The sequence below is a fragment of the Schistocerca cancellata genome, chromosome 2 (genome assembly GCF_023864275.1).
Source record: "Schistocerca cancellata isolate TAMUIC-IGC-003103 chromosome 2, iqSchCanc2.1, whole genome shotgun sequence".
NCBI classification, from domain to species: Eukaryota; Metazoa; Arthropoda; class Insecta; order Orthoptera; family Acrididae; genus Schistocerca; species Schistocerca cancellata.
In genome coordinates, this window is record NC_064627.1 from 462,879,219 (window position 1) to 462,892,126 (window position 12,908).

Here is a 12,908-nt window from a genome sequence, read left to right on the forward strand (position 1 = left end):
CTCCATATGTGTGGATGCTCCAATTAAGTAAAGTTAAACTGTTTGATTTGAGGATATTTGTATAGAATCAGGAAGAAGCTGTACTCTAAGCATAGAAATTATCAGACCATATAGTTGTTTCCCACACATTAGAACATGGGATGGTACAGTTCGCCCATTTCAGCACTGCTAAAACTAATCCATTGACCCCTTGGCCCACTTAGAAACTTAGGCTGTTCGTCAAAAGTAGGGAAGTTAGACCAGCAATTAAAATGTCACATACTGGATCTAATTTTGCAGTTTGTGACCTTGCTTTCTATATGCTAAAGCATATGAGACTCAGAAAGATAAGTCATTTGCACTTTTCGTCTCTCTTTCTAACTAAATCAAATTACCTTTGAATTTTGCTGCATAATAATCATATATATCACAAGTGTCTGTTCCCAGCTGTTTGAAAGACAGATAGGAACTTTTAATAAAATTGTCTGCAGATAACAAATTTTTACCTAATTTTGAAATTTGGTTGAACTATTCTGAATGCAAAAATTCATGTTCTCATTGTTCAGACTAGTCTATAAGAAAATGCAGAAATTTTTACGTGCTTTAGTCAAAGGCACAGGTTGGGGAGGAATTAATGTGATTGTTACCGTATTTACTCGAATCTAAGCCGCACTTTTTTTCCGGTTTTTGTAATCCAAAAAACCGCCTGCGGCTTAGAATCGAGTGCAAAGCAAGCGGAAGTTCTGAAAAATGTTGATAGGTGCCGCCACAACTAACTTCTGCCGTCGAATATATGTAGTGCTACACAGGCATCCTTTGTAGGCACAAAGATAAATACTGGCGCCAAAACCTCTGTGTCACTAAAAAAAAAAAAAAAAAAACAAAAACTGGAAGACGAGCATTTTTTCTCCGCCTGAGTTTCGACCACTGCATTTTCATACATTATCCAACGAAGTAAATACAAATTCCGTATTGTTCATCTTTGAATTTCAATGTACTACGAAAATCCGACTGGTAATACTGGGATTTTTGTCAATATGGCCAACTCTACGTTCTGAATTTTTTCCTACCTGTGAGAAGAGATGGTTGCTAATAGGAACCTGATGAAATGTGAATCACATGCAGTATTCTCTTCACCACAAGAATAATACGAATATAAACATTTTGCCATGTATTCTTTCATGTTTGCTTCTGTCTCATTTAAATCCTGTCTGCCAAATAAACTACGAAACTAGAGTGAGACAACAGCAAACGCGGAAGAATATGCGTATCGTGTCATGTTTATATTCGTATTACTCTTATACCTAATAGTGATACAGTCAGAAATGAAGCACAGCAACTGACTAGATTTTTAAATCTAAGATGACTAATTTCTGTGCAGAATTTGATGTACTAAAGAAGCGGCCGCAAAGATTTTCATACGGAGAAAAATTTTCGCCAAACTTTCGTTCAGAACATGTTATATCATACGCAGTCTATTATTTGGTTCTTGTTGATCATTATCAAAGAAAGCAGCAGTGTAAGTAACAACAAATAGCAGTCTCTTGCCATTGTTTCGCTAATGTGACGATTCCTCTCTTTTTTTAATTGTAGGCGGCGGTAGCGCGCACAAAAGCAAGCCCTGTCGTGAGCAGCGAGAGGCCGTAAACACGCACTATCAGAATGCGCACAAAAGCAAGCCCTGTCGTGAGCAGCGAGAGGCCGTAAACACGCACTATCAGAATGCGACAAACAATGCATGACACAGTATAGTAATGCATTTTCAGCTTAGAGTGACTGACGTAAACATCTATAACATTGAAAACGGCACTTATCAGATCAAAGCAAAATAAGCAATCGATTCAAACCAGACGAAGCACGTGAAAAAGGAAGGGTATCCGTATAAATACGGACGGAGCGCCTGACGCATAGCAATGGCTACCTGGTAAAGCTTAACTGCTAAGCTTTCGACTCAAACCAAACTACTGTAGCTGTATCGTCATTCATTCGACCTAAATTGTGTCTCATATTACAATGGACCAACTTTGTTTCGATTTGGAGGTGCGGCCTAAAACTTTTCTCTCCCCTTGAATTTCGAGTCTCAAATTTCAGGTGCGGCTTAGATTTGGGAATTTTTTTTTCTTTTATTTCGAGTCTCATATTTCAGGTGCGGCTTAGATTCGAGTGCGGCTTAGATTCGAGTAAGTACGGTAACAGTAACTAGAACTACTTGTATAAAAAGAAAACTGCTAGTCAGGGAATTATTAAAGTACTGACCATTACTTATGTACAGCAGGTGCAATTCTCTTCACTACTGAAAGAATAACAAAATAGTACTCCCAACTTTCCAAACTATAGATTGCTTGTTTAGGGAGCAAAGGGGAATTGAGTGGAAGAGGCATAAATGGGATGGGAGAGGTGCCATGTCGCTCAGACCCCAGGCTAAAAGCGTCTGACCTGCTGGGTAACAATTATCTATCTGTATGAAATAAAATCGTTATAACTTATGAATGGTTTGTGTTAGGACTTTCAAACTGCATGGTTGGCTGTGGGGCACGATGGGAATTAATATGCACATGCATGTGGTTTGGTTTAGCAGTGAAGCTCACTTTCATTGGGATGGGTTCATCAATAAGTAAAATTGGCGCATTTGGGGGACAGAGAACCCACATATCTGAATCAAAAAGTCTCTTCACCGTTAACAGGTGACTGTGTGGTTGCAATGTCCAGTCATAGAATAGTCAGTGTGATATTCCGTGATGGCACAGTGACTACCAAATGGTACTTGAAGGTTTTGGAAGGTTATTTCTTCCCGAGTGTCCAAAGTGCCCCTGATTTCTAGAAGATGTGGTTGATGCTAGATGTAGTTCGACCCCATTGAAGCAAGAGAGTGTTTGATGATGTCCTGAGGAGCACTTTGGTGATCGCATTCTGGCTCTGGGGTACCCAAAGGCCACTGGCACGGGTCTCGATTGGCTGCCATATTCTCTGGATCAGAACACATCTGACTCCTTTTGGTGGGGTATATTAAAGACAACATGTACAGAAATAACCCCAAAACCATTGCTGAACTGAAAACAGCCAGTCAAGAGGTCATTGACAGCATCGATGTTTCGACACTTCAGCGGGTCTCCCTGCAGAATTTCGCTATTTGTCTGCGCCACATCATCGTCAATGATGGCAGGATATTGAACCTGTCATAACCTAAGTTCGAATATCTGGAGTGGCATTTACACATTGAATAAATTGTGTGCACACTGTAGTTTGTAACTAATTTACATTTTCTTTCATATAATTCTATAATTGTCACCCTGTGTTATGCCAGGGAAGGAGAAAAAGGAAAAAGAGGGCCAAAGATAGTATAATAATAAGCAGTGTACCAGCTTCAGTTCAGATATGGTAAGCAACCCATAGTGAGAACCAGAGATAGATTAGAAGGTGAAGGGTACATAAAAAGTGGAAAAAATAATGCACTAAAAACAACTGTGAAAGGAAGGAGATAGGAAGGGAGGTGAATATATAAGTAACATGTTAATCAACAGTGTATGAAAAGACAAATTGCTGCGTACTGTATAATAGGTGCTTTAAGTTGCAAACTGGCACAATTAAAAAACACTACGTACAGCTTTCGACCACAGCCTTCATCAAGAAAAGAGATACAAACCATTCATACTCACAAGCAAGCACACCGGATACACACATGGCCACCAACTCCAGCATCTCTGGCCCAAGAAGTACGATGGACATGTGGGCTGAAAAAATACTTGTGCCTGATGATGAACTTGTTCATGAAAATGAAAACAGTGATGAGGGATATTTTGAAAAAGTCGCAGACCGTATTTCATCAGTTGAATGTGAGCTAGAAGAAGAAAAAGAAGATAAGTAGACTATCTTTCTTTGGATTACGAAATTAAAGTTGTTAATATTACAAGGGCTCATCCCATGTGGAAACATATCCCAGTGGGAAGGAGAAATAAAGAAAGGAGGCAGTCAATTTGATAAGCTTACAATAATAAATTCCTGGACATATGATTATTTTGTTGAAGCTCGAGACAATGATCAACAAGTGACTATTCGGGATTACAGCAGTAGGCCGTAGCACCAGCACAATAATTTACAGATTTTGAACTTAAACCTGCTGACACCTGAGTTCATAAAGTCAAAAATAAGCATGGAAGTCTTTAATGAAAAATGACAAAGTTTGTTTTAAAAAAGATGATTGAAGAAACCTTGACTTATGCAGCCACTTTTCGAACCTAGTCATTCGGTTGATACCAAGGATTTTGTTATAAACACTGATCAGACAGGTAAATTATTGCAAAGTATTTAGAGATTCATTTTGCTCTCTTATTTTTACAGCTCTCTCACAAAATACTTCATTTTCGGTTGTATTCACTTTCCAGAGCTTTAGAATCAGTTGGTGTACAACAGGACTGTATTGGACAAAGAAAACAAAATTATTTTTGTCAAAAGGTGCAACATGAATAAAGTGACACGTATTTGTACTATTCAGTATGTTCTCATCTCTCTGGAAAAGTCCTACATCAAGTATTTGTTTACAAGAAGCAATTGGCAACTTTGGCCCCTGAGTTAAAAAACATTAAATGAATATGTTCAAAAGTATCAAAATGTCATAACTCTTCAAAATCTGGGAGGCTAAGAACAGGACTGTATATTGACTTTTTGAACTATTGTTTGAATTCTTGCATGGGAAAAGAACAGTTTGTGTGAATTATTGACCCTTTGGGTGAACAAGCAAAGCTTGAATTATATGACGAAATCTTTCAGGATGACAAGAAATCACCAGCATGTACAACTAAATTGATTCCTCCAAAAGGTACTACTCTTGTAGAACCTTCTAACTTCTAATTTCATAGACAGGTCAAAAAGTCTGATTGAAAATAATAGAGAAATAAATTTCCATGAAGACTGTATGAAAATACAGTCAGTAGTGCATCAGCAGCTTTCATTTCCAATTTTTAATGAGATGATCTGGTCTGCCTGGTACACTTCCAGGCCTTCTGATGAAAGAGAAATTTTCATGAATATTAACAGAGTATGGTTTCCAACAGATCTTTTATGAAAAGGTTGTCCATGTAAACAATCACCTTTCATAAATTATGCAAGGTGTCAAAATAGTTTTTGATTTCAATGTTTTTATGATAATTGTCATTGTGGTGCTTGTATGTAAAAAATACATCAATTACCAGGTGTAGAATGAGGTAGTCATGCAATAATAACTGACACAAGAGACAGGGTTTTGTGTGGTGGTGGTCTAAACTTCTTGTCTGAAAATTACTTCGAGCAGATAGAGTACTGATTCATGAGGACATTGTCTTAGACCACGTAGTAACTAACAGATCAAAACTTTTCTAATCAGTCAATATACCAGAAGGATTCAGTGTCCATAAGGCTGTTTTAGCATAAGTGACAACGAGTGTTACAAGAAAGATTAAGAAGGGAAAATATTTTTGCTTAGCAAGGGTGACAACAAAGAAATCGCAGAGTATCTGAATTAATGGCAACCAGACCATTTTTAATCAAATCTCAAGATGTTCAGAAAACAAGAGCCAGTTTGAGGCCCCATACATGTGCAAAATATAAACAATACCTATTTTTGGGCCATGGCAATTATCATTGGGTGTGCTCATAATTTTTAGAATTTTTTATATATATATAAAACCCACATCCTTTCGTCTTTCCCTCTCCTTCCCTCTTTCCTGATGAGGCAACAGTTTGTTGCGAAAGCTTGAATTTTGTGTGTCTGCTTGTGTCTGTATATGTGTGGATGGATATGTGTGTGTGTGCGAGTGTATACCCGTCCTTTTTTCCCCCTAAGGTAAGTCTTTCCACTCCCGGGACTGGAATGACTCCTTACCCTCTCCATTAAAACCCACATCCTTTCGTCTTTCCCTCTCCTTCCCTCTTTCCTGATGAGGCAACAGTTTGTTGCGAAAGCTTGAATTTTGTGTGTATGTTTGTGTTCGTTTGTGTGTCTGTCGACCTGCCAGCACTTTCATTTGGTAAGTCACATCATCTTTGTTTTTAAGTGTGTGTGTATATATATATATATATATATATATATATATATATATATATATATATATATACTTAAAAACAAAGATGATGTGACTTACCAAATGAAAGTGCTGGCAGGTCGACAGACACACAAACGAACACAAACATACACACAAAATTCAAGCTTTCGCAACAAACTGTTGCCTCATCAGGAAAGAGGGAAAGACGAAAGGATGTGGGTTTTAAGGGAGAGGGTAAGGAGTCATTCCAGTCCCGGGAGCGGAAAGACTTACCTTAGGGGGAAAAAAGGACGGGTATACACTCGCGCACACACACATATCCATCCACACATATACAGACACAAGCAGACATATTTAAAGAATATTTCCATATTTCCATCTTTCTTTTTCATTTCAACCTCGTGTTAAACTTTCCACCTTCTAATACCATGTCACCCTCACAACACCCCCACAACGACCCCATTAAGTTTTATTTACATTCCCTCCGCAAACATGCCTTCACCCTAGCCAGATTACGCTCACATATTTTATTTTCTCAGGCTTGTCTGACATTTGGCATTACCCCCAAAGGCCTCACACTTAAAGTTCCCATCTCTGGCTGCAACCCTTCTTTCCATCAGTCCCTATACCAGTTCCAAACTGAACAATCCATTGCCCTCACCCACCTAAAAAAAAACTGGTCTTTAAATATGTCTGCTTGTGTCTGTATATGTGTGGATGGATATGTGTGTGTGCGCGCGAGTGTATACCCGTCCTTTTTTCCCCCTAAGGTAAGTCTTTCCGCTCCCGGGACTGGAATGACTCCTTACCCTCTCCCTTAAAACCCACATCCTTTCGTCTTTCCCTCTCCTTCCCTCTTTCCTGATGAGGCAACAGTTTGTTGCGAAAGCTTGAATTTTGTGTGTATGTTTGTGTTCGTTTGTGTGTCTGTCGACCTGCCAGCACTTTCATTTGGTAAGTCACATCATCTTTGTTTTTAAGTATATTTTTCCTTCGTGGAATGTTTCCTTCTATTATAACTATATATATATATATATATATATATATATATATATATATATATATATATATATATATATATATAACGTTGCATGGAACTTAACAACTATAGAATGATAACTAGATGTCTGGTAGATTCAATTATTCTTGAAGCCTACGCCATCTTCACGGTTGTACCATAAATATATTTTAAAATTACGTGGGCAAATAATGATAAGACCAAGAAATAGAGAAACATTTTACATTGCCTTTCTGGTATTAAACTATTTTTAGCCCAGCAAAACTGTGCTTTCCACAATTATTGTGAAGATATTTAATCAGAAAACATGGGAAATTTATTAGAGATGGTTCAGTTGATTGTGGAATATATCCTGTAATGAAAGAGCAATATTTAAAATTTGAAGATGGGTGAAAGAGAAACAAAATGAATTTATTTTTATATTTGTTGAACTACTAAGGAAAAAATTTATTACTTGTATAAAAAAGACAAAGTATTATGGAATAATTTTTGACAGCACTCTAAGTGATAGCAGAACTGATCAAATGTGCCAGATAAGTAGATATGTCCATATAGAAGACCACATTGTGGAAGTGCGAGAATCCTTCTTAGGTTTCCTTTTATGTTGGAAGGGACTGCAGGGGATATGTCAAATGATATTCTAGAGCAGCAGTAGAAGGAAAAAGGGGAAAAAAAGGCTGGATATTACGTTGTTGCAGGGCACAAGGATATGACAGATCTCTTCTCTCTCCAATAACATGCACGGAGACCCCTGTCAATTCAGCTTGCAATCAGTGATTGGCGGGTAATGCATCACAGTGAGTGGAGCATCTTCTGTGAGAAAAACAGTATTGTGAAGTCACAATTCCAGTTAATTCCACACAAGATAAAGAAGGGAAAATATTTGTGCACCACATTGAAGTATAATTGTTGTACATACATTGAAATGTTACAGCATTGACTATGAATGCACTCCCTCCCCCCTCCCTCCTCCCTCCTTCCTCCCAAGGAGGCTCACAGCTCTTTCACGACTTTGTGGGTAGGACACAACCTATTGTGGCCCTTTCTTCCTTCCCTCTGTCCATCCCTCCTTTTCCTCTGTCCATCCCTTTCCCTATGCCCCCTCCTTTCCCTCTACCCCCTTCTTCCCCTCTCTCGATGTCCATGCATACATCGGCCGGGCTATCCACCTGGTTACTGTGATCTCTTATGGTTCTGTTCCTCTTGGTCCTTTTTGAATTTTATTTTATTTTATTTTTAATTTTTATTTCCATTGTTTTTTTACCCCCTCCCCCCTTTTTGGGGTTTGACCTCTCCATCTAAAGTTAAGTCTCCATAGTGTGACCCAACAGGGGAAAACCAAGTTACTTAGCATCTTCGGCATGTGGCCTTACCACGTCTTCCATCTTTTCCTTGACCTGTTTTTGTTTCAATACTACATAGCCAGTACGGTAGCCAGTCAGTGGGTGGCGGGGGGAGGGGGGGGTGGATCGTTAACATTATGTGCCCTTTTGGTTGAGCGCCCTGACAACACAGGGATCACACTCTGATACCTGAGATGCTACCTCACCATGTATGTCTGAGTAGTTGCTTATCATTCTGGAGCATCATCAACTCCCAGCAATGGCTGCTGTGCCAGATTGTACCTGCTGTGGCTGAGTGGTACCCAAGGGAAGAGCCCATTATCGGAGTGTATGGTATCGGAGCGGATGCTTTTCATGTGAAACATAGTAAGCTCCAAAAACGTGGCCATTCTTCTGCAGCCCTCTCTCTAGTTTGGAATCGATCCTTTAATGCTGCTTATTATGACATTGCGGCCTTCTCTTCCCTGCCTAGCCACTGAGGGAAGGGCCAGTCTCGCTGCCTTATGGTGAAACCCCCTTTCTGCTACCTGATCTGCACCATGACTGACTAGGACACTTTAATGAGTGAGTGCTAAACTGTTATTTTTTTGTGGAACTATTGAAGAAAAGTGTGGCAAATTGGACACTCTGAGTAAGATGGAATTGGGTTCCCTGTTGATCAGAACTACTTCTGCAGCCCGTGATGCATGTGACCATGTTGACAACATCACGATGTCTATTACTCCTCATCAGTCTTTGAATATGGTTCTGTGTTATTTTCCATAGGGACCTCATCTGCAAGCTGACGAGGAACAGCGGGGCATTTGTTTTGTTTGATGTGTTCAGAAAGGCCATAAGGACAACCACATTGATACTGGAATTTGAAGGGAGGGGTTTACCATCCTGGAGAAGGTCAAGGTCATGGTTTATCGGTGTGACATGAAGCCCATATGTCCCATAACCTGTGAGATGTTTTCGGTGTATTTGTATTGGGGTGATGTCTTTCCACTGTACAGTGGACCCCTATATGCAGTGAATGTGGACACCCACTCCATGAGGGGAGCACCTGTGTTCTGCCACCCTTGTGCGTTAATTGTCATGACCATCACTCTCCAGAAAACTTCCTGCAGATTAAAACTGTGTGCCTGACCGAGACCAAACTCGGGACATTTTCCATTTGTGAGTAAGTACTGTACTGACTGAGCTACCTTCAAGCATGACTCACTATCCATCCTCACAGCTTTAGATCCACCAGTACGTCATCTCGACCTTCCAAACTCCCCAGAAGCTCTTATCTGTCTGCAGGGCACTTGGCTGCGAAAGGCAAAGGTCCTGAGTATGAGTCTCAGTCAATCACGCAGTTTTAATCTGCCAGAAATTTCCATATCGGCGCACACTCTGCTATAGAGTGAAAATTTCATTCTGGATCACTCTCCACCCTTGCTGCATTCTCCAGTTTATAAGAAGGAAAAGAAGGTACAGGAGTACAAGTCCCTTGATCGTTTATCAACACTGAGGCCCATCAGAAATATGATCATGTGCACCCTGTGCCTAAGACATCTAGCTTTGCTCCTGTTATGTTCTTTTCCCTCTCCTCCTTATCCCCTCTCCTCTCCCCCTCCCCTGCGGTTCCCATGCCCTCCCCTCTGGGGCCTGCTCACTCCACCTCACTGGAGAAGTATCCTGCTTCTTTGGCATCTGCTGGTGATGGGGGCCCCCTCACACACTGATTTCAGTTCCCCTTAAATTACGAGTTGTGTATTTATGTTGCTGTACTATGGTCCATCCCAGTCCAGAGCTCTACCTCGATGCCCTGTGCCTAAGTGCTCTGCAAGTTCTGTTCTTTGGGTCTTATTTTTAACAGCAAGCTTATATATATTGGCTGTTTCCATTATCTCAGTGACCTTTGGTTCCTTGCCCACACCTCTTGGGGCACAGATCATTAAACTCTTCCCCTCCATCTGGACTATGGTTCTTAAGTTTGTGGCTTTGCTGACCCTTCCACACTGCTTCTCTCGGACTTGGTCCACCATCTTGGTATCAATTTGACCACAGGTGCCTTTTGCACTAACCCTCTCGATAGTCTTCAGGTTGACCCTGGGAGCCTCTTCTTTCAGTTTGTATGTCCCAGCCCCCTGGTTTCCTATACAATCGATATCCACCTTTTCCCTACTCTTCCCTTCAATTCTAGTCTTTTTGCGGTTTCAAGACATTGCCCATCCACTGCCAGCCTTCAGGTGCGTTTTGCGTTTTGGGCTCTGCCTTGCTTCTCTCCATTTCGATTTTCGTCTTCCATCTTTGTCCTGCTCTCCATGTTCTCTTCTGAACACCTGCGCTTGGTTAGTTCCTTGACCACAGATTCAAATGGATCTCTGCCACAATCCAAAAGCCTCCATTGCTCTGATGGTGTTGCATTGTTTGTTTTGCCCGCTTTTACTGAAGTTTTGGAATGCTATTGTTTTTTGCATCAGTGTCTCCAAATCTGCAGATCTTGTGTGATATGTCTTCATGTCTTCTGCTGTCACGGAACACCATCTTTGTGGAACTGATGGGCATTTACTGGGCCCTGTGCTTTGTTAAACGGTCCTACTTCAACGAAGTTACGTTATGTAAGGACTTGATGAGTGGCCTTTAGACTATAACCTGTCCCCCCCCCCCCCCCCCCCCTCCCCCTTCCATCTATTGCTCTCTGCCATCCGTGACTTTTTCGGCAACCTTGGACATGGTGCTTGTTTAGTGTAAATTTCCTTTGGATACTCGACTACATGGGCAATGAGTTTCCTGATCATCTAGTGTGTGTGTGTGTGTGTGTGTGTGTGTGTGTGTGTGTGTGTGTCTCCGTGATCCCTTTGGAGGCAGATTTGCAGCTTCGTGTCAAATACCTTTTGCTCCGTTGTGGTCAGACTGTTGGCGGCCCACTCCCCTGCCTAATAAACTTTGTGCTACTAAAGGGCACCCGCCAGGTGGCATTCTTGCTTCTGCCACTCCTGCCAGGAATCTACCATCCTCTGCTGTCTTCGTATCGACCATACTAGATTGACCCACTGTTTATTTTCCGCCTCTATAATGGAGGGCCGCCCTCATGGTGATCCATATATTTTGCTGGACTGTCCCCATGTTTTGGCCCTTCACACTAAATACACCCTTTCACCTTCCTTGTTACAGGCATCAGCAGACAAGCCTTGCATGATTTTCCTTATCTTCAGTTTTCTTCACAAAAGTGGTTTGCCCTTCCAGATTTAAGTACCTGAATTTCTGTTTGGAATTGGCGTCCCTTGATTAGAATTGGCATTTGTTTGGGAGATGTTCAGCCTTACCTCAATGCCGGGCATTTTCCTACATTTTGTCTGGTATTTTGTGCTGTTTTGTTTTCCCTTTTCTTGTATGTGTACCCTGGTGTTGTCTTTGTTGGGTCATGCTCATGGTCATGGTCTGGTGTGTGGGGATGGGGGTGGGTCAGCGGCAGTGCAGACACCTCACCACATGTAATGCCTCTGGTGTGCTCCTGCTTTCACCCATCCTCCTCCTCTCCCATCCTGTTCTTTACTCTTCCTGCCACACTGATGTTCCTTCTGTCTATTTCTTTGCCCGTCTTCCTTTCCCATCGATTGGACTGTACTGTTGGTGTTGCTCCTCCCTTAGTTTCTGCTGCATTAAGTCAGGGGACCGATAACCTAGCTATCTGGGATCCCCCCCCCCCCCCCCTCCTCCTAGCTCCCTGCTGCCCCCCCAAACACCAACCAGCCAAAAAATCAGAAGGTTCAGCATTATATTCTCTAGAAGGCCCATGGATCATCTGCTGAGAAGTTTCTTAGGTTTTATTTCACAATATTCAAAAGACACAAATAAAAAGGCACGAAACTTTAACAGTGTAAAGATATTGAACAATAAAATAAATTTTTTTAGAATGGAGCATTCTTTGCTGTAAACCTTATCTCTGTTTTATACCAGTCACTTATATCCTTCCATTTGAGTATCAGTACAGCACAATACATTTGAGCTGGTAAACAAGTTTTTTGTTAAATTTGTATTCCTCTTGAAGAATTGTTCAAATTGTGTGAAATATATTTAATTTATTTCTGCTTTCATTATGTCTGTCTTGTCTCCTTGTGCTTTTTAAAATGTTTGTTACTAAAATGATTGCAGATATAAGTTTCACTTGTTACTTTTCAGGCTCCCTTAGTTCCACCAGGGACACCAGTTGTTAATGCTTTAGCAAAGCAGCGTGCTTGTATTGAAAACATAATGCGTGCCTGTATTGGGCTTCCTCCAGAAAATAATATGCTTTTGGAGCACAAACTTCAGTTTCCATTATTGGAGAGTACATCATGACATACGGGTAAATGTATTACATACTAAACTTTAATAGCTATAATCTCAACAGTGAAAATTTTCCAATTCTTTAATCAGTGATTGATATCATCTATCATTCACATTCTTAGTAATTTTCAACTGCACATGATTTTTTGCAGACCACACTTTGTTCTTTAAGAAAGATCATAACGAGTTCTGTTCCCAAAATGAGCATACACATTCCTCAGTGCATTAAGAAATGAGAGATAGAATAGTGTG

The 12,908-nt window shown here is 40.7% G+C and overlaps 1 protein-coding gene across 2 annotated transcripts in view; it reads left to right on the forward strand.

Annotated features, from left to right (window-relative positions):
* The window catches only part of LOC126161970 (inositol-3-phosphate synthase 1-A), a 61,873-nt gene that overhangs the window by 46,960 nt on the left and 2,005 nt on the right, over positions 1–12,908 (forward strand). For both annotated transcript variants that reach the window (XM_049918159.1, XM_049918160.1), the window contains exon 9: positions 12,510–12,675. In XM_049918159.1, coding sequence (XP_049774116.1) covers positions 12,510–12,668 — 159 coding nt within the window. In that variant the 3' untranslated portion in view covers positions 12,669–12,675. The remainder of the gene's footprint in view (positions 1–12,509; positions 12,676–12,908) is intronic.